Source organism: Gastrolobium bilobum, unplaced genomic scaffold (assembly GCF_033153095.1).
Source record: "Gastrolobium bilobum isolate Gb01-03AN ecotype WA unplaced genomic scaffold, APGP_CSIRO_Gbil_v1 utg12063, whole genome shotgun sequence".
Taxonomy (NCBI): domain Eukaryota; kingdom Viridiplantae; phylum Streptophyta; class Magnoliopsida; order Fabales; family Fabaceae; genus Gastrolobium; species Gastrolobium bilobum.
Genome location: NW_026899021.1, coordinates 593,899 through 609,452, shown reverse-complemented (window position 1 = coordinate 609,452; position 15,554 = coordinate 593,899). Strand labels below are relative to the sequence as shown.

General features: G+C 33.5%; 2 protein-coding genes across 3 annotated transcripts; one reads left to right on the top strand and one right to left on the bottom strand.

Moving 5' to 3' along the window:
* Positions 1 to 416: 416 nt before the first annotated feature.
* On the bottom strand, positions 417 to 6,208 carry LOC133286275 (subtilisin-like protease SBT4.14). Its single transcript, XM_061483668.1, has 11 exons — positions 6,110 to 6,208; positions 5,882 to 5,973; positions 5,607 to 5,704; positions 5,374 to 5,517; positions 4,995 to 5,100; positions 3,309 to 3,822; positions 2,608 to 2,705; positions 2,307 to 2,531; positions 2,034 to 2,142; positions 1,689 to 1,902; positions 417 to 949 (listed from the first exon to the last, which is right to left on the bottom strand). The coding sequence occupies exons 1-11, from the start codon at positions 6,206 to 6,208 to the stop codon at positions 417 to 419; spliced, it is 2,232 nt and encodes a 743-aa protein (XP_061339652.1).
* A 2,039-nt stretch (positions 6,209 to 8,247) lies between these two features.
* LOC133286262 (CRS2-associated factor 1, mitochondrial) lies at positions 8,248 to 13,023 on the top strand. 2 transcript variants are annotated; one of them, XM_061483656.1, is made up of 5 exons: positions 8,248 to 8,813; positions 9,469 to 9,596; positions 9,756 to 9,981; positions 10,058 to 10,185; positions 12,090 to 13,023. In XM_061483656.1, exons 1-5 carry the CDS (start codon positions 8,258 to 8,260, stop codon positions 12,264 to 12,266), a joined length of 1,215 nt encoding a protein of 404 aa, XP_061339640.1. In that variant the 5' UTR covers positions 8,248 to 8,257; the 3' UTR covers positions 12,267 to 13,023. The 2 variants fall into 2 exon arrangements, with proteins under 2 accessions (XP_061339640.1, XP_061339639.1); XM_061483655.1 differs by having other exon boundaries at positions 9,469 to 9,597; positions 9,736 to 9,981.
* The last annotated feature ends 2,531 nt before the right edge of the window (positions 13,024 to 15,554 follow it).

Here is a 15,554-nt window from a genome sequence, read left to right as displayed (position 1 = left end):
CGGGAATCCCTCAAGGAGGGTGATATCTCTCTATAACCATATTGAAATTATGGAAAATAGAACTAAGTTAAACGGATTAAGATTCCTAACTAAGTTAAACGGATTAAGATTCCTCTTGTTAGGCTCTAGATACCATTTTAAATATCATAGATACAAGAGGAAATGATAGTAATCCTTGTTGTATTAAACTACACAACATAGGTGCTATTATATAGCAAACCAATTGAAGAATACAAAGAGACACACTCAATGTGGGACTTCTACACGATTAACACTAACACTCTTAACACCTGCATTAGATACTGACAACACCAGAGATCCGTAATCATATGATAAACAAAATGTCAACATTATGCAAAACAAATACTACAAAGGCAATTGCAAAGTCATGGTTTAGGTCACAACCAAATGTAACCTTATGAACTGTAGATAACAATAGGGCTCCTGACAATGTAACGTGGGCTTCTCCAAATAAGAGAACATGATACAATTTGCATGCTTGCAATAGATTTGGCTTTCACAACTACACTGAAGCTCCTCTTCTGCAAGGTTCGAGAAAAAATTAGGCTAGTGGGCTTCACTGTGATTTCCACTCCTTTTGGTGACCTGATGGTGGCATTGTAGATGGTTGGAGCAGGACCTACATTGGTCACTCTTCTCCTAAAAACTCCTACCGTTGTGCTTTTGGTGCTTTCCAATTTAAGTTGCATGCTGGGATAGTTGATAGCATCATAGCCAAGCCCAGGCAGCAAAGAGGTGCAGTTTACAGGAGAACCAACAAATACTGATAAACTGGAATCGTCGTAACCCTCATGGCATAAGAACTGGATATAAGCAAAGTCATCCATGTCATAGACCAAACCTGGACTCACAGCTTTTGTTGGGTTCAATTGACCAGAACCGTAGGCAAATTCTGCTTCATTGTTAAGTCTCCTGCTCATAGGTTTGGCTTAACAAAGATAATAAACAAAGTCAGTTGAACCATTTCAATACAAAACTTTAAAATTTTAGGTGAGACTTAATTAATTATTTTGTATCTTTGTGTCTCTCTAACACACACCCTCTCGCAAGAGGCTTTTGGACTCGAAGCGTGAATATGTCACAAGCCCATTTTCTTTGTTTACCTTGTGCTGCATAGGCCCATTTTTGGTTTACCTTGTTCTTTTATTAATTTCACTCAAAAGTGGGGGTAGTGAGGATTGAACTTATGACCTACTCGTCACTTCAGCTCTGATACCATGTAAAGAATCATTTCAACCCAAAAGCTTAAACTGTTGGGTGAGAGCCTTTTTAGTGGCTTATATTATTCTTTAACACATCCCCTCATGCAAGATCCCTTTGAGCTTGATGCGTGGATATGGCACAGGCCCATTTTTTGACCAACCTTATGCTGCGCAAGCCCATTTTTTATTTACGTTATGCTTTTCTTAATTCCACCTGAAAGTGAGGGTGGTGAGGATCAAACTCGTCACCACTTTGTCACTCTAGTTCTAATACCATGATAAGAACCATTTCAACCCAAAATCTTAAGACTCTGAGTGAGGATATATTAATTATTTTATATCTTTTGTATCTCTCACAGCTATCTCAAAATTCTGAAATTATGACTTATAACTTGTGGTGCAAAGCCTTCAGCATATGATGAAAACAAATTAACTAACAAAATTTGAAATAAGCTTTATTCTCACCTGTGGTAATAATAGCAGATCTGATTGCAGCGGGAGTCCAATCTGGGTGAAATGACTTCACATATGCTGCCACTCCAGCAACATGAGGACATGCCATGGAAGTCCCAGACATTAGAGTAAATTCTGAAAATTGTTTATCCCCTTTTAAACCAGTGAGTGATTTCCTAAGAGTATAAGATGCCAAGATGTCAATGCCAGGAGCTGCAACATCAGGCTGCATCAAATAGATTATAAAACACCCTCAGTTCATTAAATACCTGCTTTGTTGTTATAATTTATGATTACAAGCAAAATAGAAAAAGATCACTAAACTATACAAGGATGAAAACTTGCAACCGAAACTACCTTGAGAACATGTTGAGATCCTGGATTTGGACCTCTAGATGAGAATGTAGCAGAAAATGGAGCTGGAATTTTTACTTCATGGCTCTTATGTATAACTGCTGATGGTGATCTTAGTTGAACAAGAAATACATGTAAAATTGATGGTATCAGATAATCAGCCAAAAGATTTATTTTGCAACAAATATTTGTTTTGAGATTGCTATAGAAAAATTAGTAAATAGCCAATTATAGATTTCAAAGGTCATTTAAAGAACAAACAAGAGCATGTTCTACCTTGTGCAATGTATATAATTGGTAATAATGTCACCTATGCTACTATTCACGACGGTTGCAGGAGCCATGAAAATTTGAGCAACATCAGGATATTGCTCACTTTCTATTATAGTACCGATGCCTCCAATTTCTTTCACTACAGCTTCAGTGCCCCATGTTCCTAATTTGCAGTAAACAACCTTTCCCTTCACCTTACTCGGCTCTAGGGAGTCTTCATAGCAGAATCTGTCAATGCATTAAAATCTCTTTGTTATTGTTGAACAATTTATCATGTGTTATGGACAAACAAAAGGGAAATTACTCAGCATTTTCCTTGCTTTCCGAGTTCTTGGCTGCATCAATCCCATTGACAAGGGGGTACTTTTCTCGTTTTGGATTGAAACAGCTCACTCCTACACCCTGCATAACCTCCACTGTTGGATGTACATTCATGATAAATTCATCACGAAAATTTCACAACAAACCACAGAATGTCTTGCACTTCGCTTTATATTCCTACCACAAAATTATTTGGTCTTGCATTTTGCAAAATCCTTGTCAGTATCAAGGTATACTTTAAGGGGTTTGTATTTGTCATTTACCATGACACAACAAACTTTCCTGCACACACAACATTTTGTGGAGCCCACACTTTTTGAAGAAAAAAGAAAAAAAGAAAATTACGGCACGCAAAACGAATTTCTATAACATTACACAATCACTTTTCCTACAACATAACTCTTATAAAACCCATACTTTAATGGATCATTCTATTTTGCCACAAGTTGCATGCATGCCACAAGTTATTGACAGAATCTACTCCAGATTGAAATTTCAATTGTTTCTAATTCCAATTTTTAATCTCTCTTCTATTTAAATTAATTGTAGTTACATACTTACATATGTAAACCTTGGTTTAGAAATGAAAATTTGATTAATGGAGAGTACTATTGTTTATTGTGAGTGATGGTAAAATGACTTTAGCTTTTCAGAATATGTGAAAGGCAAAAGAATGAAACTTACAGAAACATTCTTTCCACTTCCCAACTGTACAGTGCTCTTGAAAGCCCTGTCAATGCCACTAGCTGCTACAGTTACAATCCACGGGGCAGTATTTGTTACAGTTGCCATACTGGGACCACCATTTCCAGCTGAGGCCACTGTGATTATACCTTTCCTCATGGCAAAAAATGCACCAATTGATATAGAGTCACGAATATAACTAGGATTTCCTCCACCTATGGAAATGGATATGACATCCACACCATCATGTATAGCAGCATCAAATGCAGCAAGTATGTCCATATCTGCACAACCCCTGAATGCCCAACATACTTTGTAAATTGCCAACCTAGCTGATGGCACAGCACCACGAATAGTCCCATTGGCCAAGCCAAAGAGACTTGCATTTGGTACAAGATTGCCTGCAGCTGTTGATGCAGTATGAGTGCCATGACCATCAACATCTATTGGAGATAATATGTCAGATGGATTAGGGTTTCCATCAGCCTTGAAGTATTTGGCTCCTATGATCTTGCTTCAAGTTTTCCATAAGAGAGTTTCCATGCAGAAAATACAAAGTTACAACTTAAGCCAATCTAAAATTTGCAATGTTTATGTCTAAAAAATGCTTATCTTTACTTTCTACAACTTAAACTGCATTAATACCTCCTTATTGAATTTTCAAGTACTTAATAGCAAAGATTTCCTCATGGGGACATTATTTATACATAAAATTGTATATAAGAACTAACATAAATGAGCATTAAAAGTGTTCTTTAATTTCTCTACGAAGTGCTATATAAGATTTTTCTCAGGAAAAAAAAATACTGTGGCATACAACTATTATTCTTTGTATTAATCATGTTCATTATATAACTTTGAAATTGGTCATAGAATGGCTTAGAACAAATTGAAAACATTTGTCAAAGATATACGTATTGATTTTGGAACAACTGGACAGGACTCTGGTATGAATGGAAACGTAGTTGTGAGTTTTATGTTTTCATGATTGTTTATCTATTAGGAATGTAGCACGAGAAAGTTGTTGCAGTACTGTCCCAGTTCATTTTTGCTTTTGGAAAACCTTCGTTTTCATTTCAATTATCACATATAAATAGTAGTGCCCTGTCTAAATGTGGAAAGCATTGTAGTTGATGTTAAAATTTGTAGTAATTATATTAATTTTGGATTTAATGTTTCTCATGTTGTACGGGATAAATTTATTTTCTACACATACATAAAAGTGTGCAAATCTCATATTTTTTCTTTCTTTCTTTTCTCCTTACATGGGCCCTACACACTTTTACGTATGTGTAAGAGATTTTATCTCTTATAATATAAGAAACAATAATCCCTTATATTTTTTTGGTAAACATTTGTAGTATTTATTTAAGGACAAATCCCCCGGAACATGAAAAATGTTTTGATGCACAACATTTATTCTGTATTAACTTATAATGAAAATTACATTGAATTGAAAACTTAAAAGTTTGAGGACAAATCCCCAAGAACATGAAAAATGTTTTGATGCACAACATTTATTATGTATTAATTTAAAATTATGGTTGGGGGGTGGAATGGTTAACTAAAAGACTTACTTTGTGTGTCTCTGGTTTAATTTGTAACAATGTTGAGATTCTTTATGTACTAGCACAATAATTCACTGAGATTGTATTGACACAACGTAAACAAGGAAAGGGAATTTACTTGTTGCAGCCTGAAAAATTAGCATAGTGACCACAAGTTCCTTTCCATTTTGCTGGCGGAGGACAAAACCCATCATCCTTAAAGCTTTTAGACTCAGGCGTGATCCCTACCTCACCAATATCATAGTTTTTGTAATTAAATTACTACGTACCATTTACATAAGGGGAAGGATCCGTTTACAAACTTTTTTTACAAATTACACTAAGTTTGATCGGTCATACACTCTTGATTGAAATATGACCGGTTAGACATAGTGTAGTTTGTAGGAATTTATAAACAAAAAGTTTGTAAATATGACCTTCCCTTTATATAATATCCCAAATGAAGTATAAGAATATAAAAAGAAAAAAATGAAAATGGGAAGAAAGCTAAGATGAACCTGTATCCAGAAGACCAACAACTATGTCACTCTCTAATTTCAATCTTCTCTTAGCAGTCAGAGGTAACCCAATGAAGTTCCATGATCTTGTTGTGTGTAGCTTGCGGTATTGATTTTCAAATACCAAGAGAACTTCATCCATGGCTACACTTACCAAAAAAAAGGTTAAAAGTAACAATACATACTATTTAAACAATTATGATTTGAAGGAACTAGAGGAAAATTATCCATACCAGACAACTTCTTGGCTTCATCCTCAGACAATTTTGCTGCAAATGCATTGAAGCTCTTTGTGTAGCTATAAGCCATGGATTCTTTGGCTTCAAGGTAGCTAAGTAAACACAAATCAAAGAAAGAAACTTATTTCACATGTTTTTTGTTGAAAGCTTTAATTTAAGAACAAGTGAGAATTTGATTGAATGAGAGCTATATATATAGTTCATTTATGTGCACTTTTTGTGCTTGAAGAGAGAAAGATAAGGAAGTGTTTGTGAGTTAGTCAGGTTACCTTCCCTTCACAGCAGATAGAACATTTAAATGGGTCTCAAGTGCAATGTCTCTGCTCATAGGATGAGCTCCCAAGAAAACAATGTAAAAGTTCTACAGACAAGTCAAATGGTGATCAAGCACATATAGAAAACAAAAAATGACACGTTAGAAGATTTTTCAAATATGATAGGAATCAAATAGATCTATATAGCTAATAAGGAATTAAAAGGGAGAAGAAATCCAATGCCTTTTGCTCAACTCCATTAACTGACACAATGCTCAGCAAGATCAGCAGTAATTGAAGCCAAAGAAGAGAGGAGGAGTTGGTAAGTTTCTGTGATAACATATTTAGTAGTGACATGATGGACTTTTGAGACACTAACATGGCAAAACAAACTCTAAGAAGAAGCTTATATACAATTCCAAAGTTAGCAAAAGAAAGGATGAGGAATCCTACTTCAACTAGTTAGCTTCTAACATACAAATAATTAAGGTTTTTGGTAGAGGAAGCTTGTAAGAAAGATTACTGAATTTCTTTCTTTGGCTAAAGTCAATGTCACATATGGAGCCAAGGATTGCTTATTCAAGTGAAACTTACATTAACATTTCCTCTGTCATTAAAAACTCATTTGATGTCATGATCTCTACAGGAGGCTCATAACTTGTGGTCCATGCAGATTAATTTCTCATCTTGCTATTTAATAATCTGTTATTTTTCTTTAAATTGAACAATTTTAATTAGCTGTTAGTGTTAAGCAGGAAAATTCATACAGAAATCTCCTAGTTCTTTGTCTTGGGGGTTCAAAAAATGGCCTAAGACACTTGGTAAGGGCTAACATGTGTGCCCAGGAACGATTCTCTTAAATTGCATGGTGATTTCTGTATTCAAATTTCTCAGCAAGAAAAGTTGAGAAGCAGAAAAGAGTATGAGATTTAAAACCTCCAAGACACACATCACTGTCAAGTACAGTAGAGATATTGCTTAAAAACAAAGAGGCCTTGACATTATTAACTCCTATTCCTTGAATTCCAATGCAAGCGTTTAGCCTTACAGCAGTGATTACTTATGTTTAATGGGCTTAGCTTCAAGTTTAACCCAAATGAAATGTAAAGAACCTTCTGGTTACCACCCTAAAAGCTAGCTCAAAGGGTGGGAGTGTCCAAAACCTTATAAATTCCATATTAGTTGCTCATCCAATCAATGTGGAACTATATATCTCAACATGAAACACATGTTGAGATTAAAATGTGGTCCCTTCGGGGATATCCGATAAAATTGGAATGAAATTAAAATGTGTAATACCCGTACATAAATCAAGTGATTAAAGGTTGTTCTAGTTCAATTAGTAATCTCGAGTTCAGGTTCTTCGGAATGCAATTGTGTTAAAAACTTATTAGGAATGTTATCAAAAAAAAAAAAAAAAACTTATTAGGAAGAGCTCTGTCACCTTATTTCCTATATAGTTTTACCGTGCTCAAATCAGACTAATTGAATAATTAATAAATCGATGAATAATATAAAAATAAAAAAATTATGTGTTATTGTCCTTCAATATTGTCTTATTATGCATTAGTAATACGAGGGAATTGAAAGAGAATTCTCCTATAGACATATTTATGTACTTAATCATCAAGCCCATTTGGCTACGTAATATTTGTATGTAGTTCAAAACATTTGTTGTAAAAATCCAGTAATTCAAGTAAAATCCATAAAACCCTAATTTAACTACCTATTTGATCAGAATGAAAGATTTAGCCATCTTACAATAAAATTCAGTGATTCAAGTAAAATCTTTCACCAATATCTCTGCATCCTTTAGGAATCAGATTAATTTTAATCGAAAAATTGAGGCTGTTCTCACATGCATACTATTACTTATTCACATATTCCAAACTTGCATTTTAAAAATCTCTCAATTATTTGACTCGAAATTTATTTACCCAGGTGATTCACAACTTAATGGTTATTAAATCAAATGTTTTGACCTGAGTAAATATTAATTTTTTGACAAGTAATTATACTTATTACTTATTTTTCTTATTACCTGTTACGACCAAATCTTAATCGTTGATTTCTGTCAATTTAACAGTTGTAATTTATGGAATCATACTTAATAATTAATTATTCATTTACAATAAATTATAATTGTTAAATTAATGGAAATCAACAATTAAGATTTGATAATAACAGATAGTAAGAAAAATAGGTAATAAATATAATTTTTCTCAAAAAATTTATAATTTCTTAATTTTTCATCTGTCCCTTATTTTTTTTATTAGAACTCGCATTGATCTCACAATTATAATTAAAAGTTAAATTATATTTTTTTTTTTCAGTATTTGAGGAAAAAAAGTTTGATGGCACTGCCCAAACATTATGCAACCTTAAACCCTAATGTACCTCTTCTTCCGTATCACCCGCCAAAATTCACCCACCGCCACGCTCCTCACGCGCCACCTATCCTCCTCCACCGCCACCGCCGCCTCCAAACTGCACGACCGTTACACTTTCAAACCACCATCTTCCCTCTCCACCGAACCCCAAAACCCCAATGACACACCCACCAAACCCAACAAAAAAAAATCGAAGCCCAAGTACCGGCCACCTTCCTCGCTGGACCGGACCGGCCGGAAACCGGTCCGTTCCGAGTTGCCGTTCGATTTCCGGTTCAGCTACACGGAGAGCAGCCAGACGGTGAGGCCGATCGGGCTGAGAGAACCCAAGTACTCGCCGTTTGGACCGGGGCGGCTGGACCGGCCATGGACCGGGGTTTGTGCTCCGGCGGTGGACCCGAAGGTGAAGTGTTTGGAGGGAGAGGAAGACCCGAAGTTGGAGGAGAAGAGGAAGAAGAAGAAGGTGTGGATTCAAGGGGAACCTCTTACTAATGCTGAGAGAAAAGCACTGGTTTTGCAGTGTGAGAGGCGCAAATCTAAGAGGCAAATCAATTTGGGTATCAACATTCATAAAGCTTGTTCCTTTTTTCAATTGGGTGTTCTTAGTTTCTGTTTGAGATTAAGGGTTCTTAGAAACATTTGTTGGGATGAGGCTTGTAGGAAAAAATTTATGAGAATAGAAAATTTTATTTTTAAATTTTTTTTACCCCCAAAATTTATGAATGCTAGTGTTAATATGTTGATTATTTTTTGTGGAAATGGTTAGAGACTATTAGATACATGCTGCTAGCTTGTATCCTATAATTTTTCATTTTATTTTTTTTCATTTTCATTTTGGTTTTATTGAGAAATGAAAAGACTATTGATTCAGAGAGCAATTTGCTTTGCAATTATTGGGGAAATGTATTAGAAGAGTACTTTGAGGAGGCGAATGACTCCATTTTCTAACTTATATTTTAAACATGATTGAAATGTTGTTTTCCTTGTACTTCTGGCAGATAAATATTTGAATAAAAATTCTTGTTCCAGTTTTTGTGAGTTTGATCTTGCCCTCCCTCTTACAGTTGAATTTCAGCTTTCTCAAGTGTTCACAATAATTTTATTGTAGAAAAAGGCTCTCAACAAATCAACCAACACTTTGCCTTTTAACTTGCTTCTTTGATCTCTATAGTCTTATCTGCTAATGAGGGACTCTGTTTGTTTTGGTTGCAGGGAGGGATGGTTTAACTCACAATATGCTGAATGAAATTCATAATCATTGGAAATTTTCTGAAGCGGTTAGGATCAAATGCATGGGTGTTCCTACTGTTGACATGAAAAATGTTTCCACCCAACTTGAGGTTTATGCCTTTCACTTCTTTTCATCTAACTATCTTGCCTTCTGAAATGAAGCTTTCTATTATGATGTTGGTTGAACCGGAGGTTGGATTATGTGTCATTCTAATGTCTAAACTTATTGGAAAATACAAGCATAAGCAATTCTCATGTTCTTGTTGCAGGACAAAACATTTGGAAAGGTCATTTTTAGACACGGGGGTACACTTGTATTATTCAGAGGCAGGAATTATAATCCAAAAAACAGGCCTATAATTCCTGTCATGTTGTGGAAACCCCATGAACCTGTATATCCCAGACTGATTAAGACAACAATTGATGGCTTAAGTATTGAGGAAACAAAAGAATTGAGGAAGAGAGGACTAGCTGTTCCTGCTTTAACAAAACTTGGTATGCTCATGATATTTTCTAATTTCAGTTGCCAGTATGTTTTTGCAAACGTTATTGACTCTGAAGTGAATTGCAGCAAAAAATGGCTACTATGCTTATTTGGTACCCATGGTCAGAGATGCTTTTCTCTCCTGTGAATTGGTTCGGATAGACTGCCAGGGTCTTGAGAGGAGTGATTACAAGAAAATCGGCTGCAAACTTAGGGTAAAGACAAGACTCTTTCTCTTTTCTAATTAAGTTGTTGTAATGCTATCTATGTAATATGATCATATTATCATGTGTTGCATAACTAAAATGCATAATGCCTTTTTCAGCTTGGACAATTAAGTACCTTCATAGAAATTTAATTTTAAAATTGAGTTTGTTTAGGTATTGTAAAGTAGAATCACTTTTCAAATGTGATTTGGGGGACTCTTTTTTTTTAAAAAAAAAATTTACTGGATCCCACTTGTTAAAATTGAATTTCTAATCAATTTGACAACCTATTAATTTTTGAGATTTTATTTTGAATAACTACTCAAAGAAGTTGGATTATTGTTAGAATAATTTCTTGAGGACCAGTTGGGATTATAGACCCTCCTGAATACAAAAAAACCGGCTAAGTACTTTATCTGTGTGATGTGAGTTGATATATCTTCAGGCTTGGCTAGAATATTTTTTATTTGACTGGAAATGTGTGCAAAATGGTGCTTTCGATTGGTTATGCTGCTGCTGCTTCTTCTTTTTATTGGTCCTTGACATTTCATCAATATAGCATATTGTTCTGCATTATATGGTTATCATCTTACTCTGTATGGATAGTTAGAGGTAGCCTGACCACCATCATCACATTTTCTTGTAATTATGAGGGAGAATCGGGTGGAAGATTTAAGTTAAAAAATTTCCTTTGGATTGTGAGTTATATATTTTCAGTTTATTATATTTTAGAGTACTGAATGATCTGGTTATTATAATAAGGGTAAATTACACTTTACCCTCCTGTGGTGTGGTTTACTCTATTATATCATCGCCACATTGTGATATTTTCCATCTATTTTTTTACGGAATATACATATTAAAATTGCCAAAAGTATTAAAAAAATTCTCTCTAAAACTTAATTCACATTCATTTTCTTCATCACCCGAACAAAATGGGAAACTACCGTAGCAAAAACAAAAATTAGCACCAGTCAAGCACTTTGTGCTCTTGCTGTTCCATGCAAGATAGATCTCGTTGACATGACTGAGATCTCTATCTGCTTCGGAAAAAAACATAACAGAATCAATGATTCACCATGAAATGTTGAAGTCTGTGCCCCTTGATGATAGCATCAACATGCTGTTTCCAGAGAAGGAAGTTCTTCTCATCCAAATGCACCGAAATTGTACTGGCATAGATTCGAGGAGTTGTGGCTGGAGGCAGCATCCAAATTGAGAGGAATTTCAGAACTCTGAAAGGGATTTTGGGGGGAAGCTTGGATAATTAAGCTTTGGATACCATGTTAGAATTCAATAAGCAAAGAGAAAGTTAGGAAAAGTTTACGGTAGAAGAATTGAGGGAGGGAAAGAGAGAGAGAGAAAGAGATCCTGGAATTGATTCTGTAACTGTATTCTGAAGAGATCTGAATCTGTTACAATATATAGAGTGTAACTTTAACTGGCTATACTTATACTGATAAATGTCAGTTTAGAGATCTAACCGAAAACACAGGCTGAGCTGAGACACATGCTCTACCTAAGAGTCTGATACAAACCAACTACTCCAATTGTGGCTATGTTACAACAGTAAAAAACCATTTCAATTTAAAAGATTAAGCTGTTGGGTGAGGCATGTCTCTAACAGTAACAAAGCAAATCACAGGAGGATAAGGTGTCAAATTTTATAACACAGGAACACAAAGTGTTTTTGTGTCAAACCAAGGGGGGTGAATTGTAATATTTGCCCTTATAATAATGCAACTATATGGTAAATAATAATAATGGTAATGGTAATCGAGTAACATTAGCACTCTGTTCTACCTTTCAAACCTTCTTGCAGTTAAGACATGATTTTTTGTTTTTCATGTTGTGTTCACCTGGGATTGGTGCTTTAAGTTGCTCCTTTTCAACTATCTCATGTATTGATGCAGGACCTGGTCCCTTGTATTCTGGTGACATTTGACAAAGAACAGATTGTAGTTTGGAGGGGGAAGGATTATAAGCCCTCGAAGGATGGATACTTTGTTAAAGACCGAGAAACATTTGATGATGGTGGTGACTTTTATGCAGGCGAAGAGGAACAAGCTGAGCTTTATGACAGCAGCTAATGAAACTAATACTGCAGTCAGCTTACTTTGTGCAAATTGCTGCCATGAATCTGAAGTTCCTTTAAGATTGGAATGTTGTGTTCTGTGTAAATGGAATCGAAGAGAGAGGAACATTTGAGATAATGTACTGCCTAGGTTGATGCTGCAATTTGGATATAAGAAGATATCTCCAAACTGTTCTTTTCCCATGACTCATTTTGGACTTAAGAGTTGTTAGAACTTAGAAGCAATCTGAAAGATGTGGAATGAGTATTTAATTATATACTGGTTATTCACAGTGCAGAGCTGAAGATATTTTATGGTGGGATTTCAATTCTGTATGATCTGCAAATGGTGCACACAGATTTTCTATTTGGAATCAGATTGAAATTGTTTATCAAGAGTTTTCGTCCATTGTCTTGTCACAAATTCACAATAGCCAATTCAGAATCAATTTATGTTTCACTGGCATAGCTAAGCTTGGAAGAGTTTTGAGTGAAAGGTTAGATGGGCTTTGGTTTTTCATAAAGGGACAAATCTCAATGCACAAGGTTTCCCGATTGTATGTAACTTTACCCTTATGATTTTTTTGTCAAGAAATTATTTCTGAAACTCGAACCCAGAGACTTACCTAGACTACACTCAAATACATGACAATTTTTTGCACTTTGTTATTTCATACTGGGAAAATCCTAGGCTGGATTTGAATGGTTTGCAGATCAGAGTCTCATAGTACCAGGGTAAACTTGCTCTTAAGTTCAGTACTCAAGTTTGATACGAGTTGTTAAATTTCTGTATAATGTACAAATTATTCTTAGATTATATACAGTGCATGTTTGGATTGGTTTAGTTTTTAAGCAAAAAATTGCTTATTTTTTGAAAAGCTTTCTTAACAAGATTTTTATTTTGTTATTTTAAACACAAAATAAACTTATTTAAACACCAATATAGAATGATACTCATGATATTAAATCATGGTTTTCTTTTCTATTAATCCAATTGTTTTTTCAAGTAATCAGTTCGGTGCTTTACTATCAAAATAGATGTTAAAATGTGAGTGAGTGATTGTTATGCATTGTGGTTTTTATTTTTTATTTTTGGCTAATTACAGTACTATTAGAAAGAAACATTTTTGTTCGAGAATTACTTTTTTTTTATTTGTACTTTAAGTAACTTTTATATTTTGGACGAACTCTTCAAAAAAAAAATAATGTTGTTTATTTATTAATATAATTTCTTATTACTTTCACAATAAGGATAACCAAACTTTAAAAAATAAATAATGTGATACTCAATGGAATAGAAAAAAAAGAAACTCAACATTATTAATAATATTTACTATTGTATTTAGAAGGGGATACAATAGAAGTAATATGTATGTATAAAGGAAAGTTCCATTGATGATTAGTTGAAGATATTTATATTTAAAAAAAAAACCTATTTCAACTACCTGGTTGGAGGACCTTTTGGAGTTTATTTTTTTTTGAAATATTTCAATCGGTTCATTGCTTTGCAATTAATCCGATTCGGGGCGGGTCCAGGATTAAGGCTTTAAACCCTTCCTAAAAGTGGTACTAGAGAGATTCGAACACATATTCTCACCCCACCTGCTTAGCTTCCATGCGCCAACTGAGCTATCACCATTTGATTTTTTGGAGTTTATTTTGTCTCTTCTTTCAGCTAGTATTTTATAAATTTAGTTTTTATATAAAAAATATTTACCACCACATATTAAAGTTGGTAAGATTAAATTTTTTGGGATTGTAACTTTATTAACATCATAAAAAATGGGTGCTAATTCGGGTTATTTGAGCCCATTTGTTTTATTTTCACCGCCGTGGCCTGCACCTGGGGAATCTTGGTCATGGAGAATTGGAGATGACAACTGTTAAAGGTACTTTCATTTTTTTCCTCAATATATGCAAGCTTTTTCAATTTATTCCTTCCATTCTTATCAGTTGAACCATCTCTTAATAATAATAATAAGAAGAAGAAAAATAATTTTTTTATGTGGTAAGAAAAGAGTTATCTCATATAATAAAAATAAAAATTACAAGTAAGACTCACAGAGTAAGAGGAGAGAAAAAAAAGAGCGGATCCACCCCTCTTTTGTACATATAGAAAATTTGTTTTTTCATATAAAATGAGATAAATATAACCCTAATAATAATAGGGAGAAATATTTCTAAAACCAAAAATATTAAACCCGTAATAATAATAATAATAATAATAACATTTGGATTAAATCATCGAGGCTCTATAAGATAATATAATATAGGGATATATTTTTCTTATGTTGTAGGAAAAGAATTACCTCATGTTGTAGAAATAAAAGTATAAGTGGGACCCACATGTAAGAGGAGAGAGAAAAAAAAAGTGGTGGGACCCAACTCTTTTTGTGTGTGTAGGAGAGATGTTTATATCATGTAAAATGAGATAAACATAACCCTATAATATAAGTGAATTAAAACGGTACTATTATTAGCCTAACTGAAGAGGTCATTTAGATGAATTTTTTTTTTCTTCTTCAGAAGCTTTTTTTTTTAAGGAAAAAATAATAATTCTTCAAAAAATTTGTTTAAATGTTTGCTTTTAAAACAAGCAGAAGTCATAAAAAAAGTCATAAATTTGCTTTTTTGGAAGCTAAAAATTTTAGCTTTTAAAAAAAAAATAAGTCAAAAGTCAAATATTTTATAAAAATTTAAATAACTTTAACTTTTGTTTAAAATAAGAAAGACATAAAAATGAGTTTTTTTGGGAAGCAATCCAAACGAGCTTTCAAAAAATGTTTTTTAAGCCTTGCTTATTTTAGAAGTACTATTTATGAAAAAAAAAATAGTGATTTATTTATAGTGATTTAATCATGTGACAATTGTAATAAAAATAAGACTAAATAGGCTCTCATGTGAGAAAATATTAAAATTCTCCTGTCATATACCCATTCACATGATGGCAGCATCTTTTAATAATAAAAAAACCCTGATGTGAGGGCAAAAGGAGATGAATTTCTCCAACAATAAGAGAAAATCATCTCCCTAATAGTAATAATAACAAGGTATTAGCGTGAATGCAAGATAAAATAAAATCATGAAATTTTTTTAATAAAAATCATTATAAGTTATTTTACTTAAAATATATGTTTATTCAAAGGAATTAGTGTTTGTACTTTTAAATGATATAAATTTATTTTATTTTAGTTAAATTTACTGTGTTTTATGATGAGGAAAACAGTTACATAATATAAATTATAATGAAAGAAAGTGGAAGATTTTTTTAAAAATTTAAATATTAAATACAAAATATTATTAA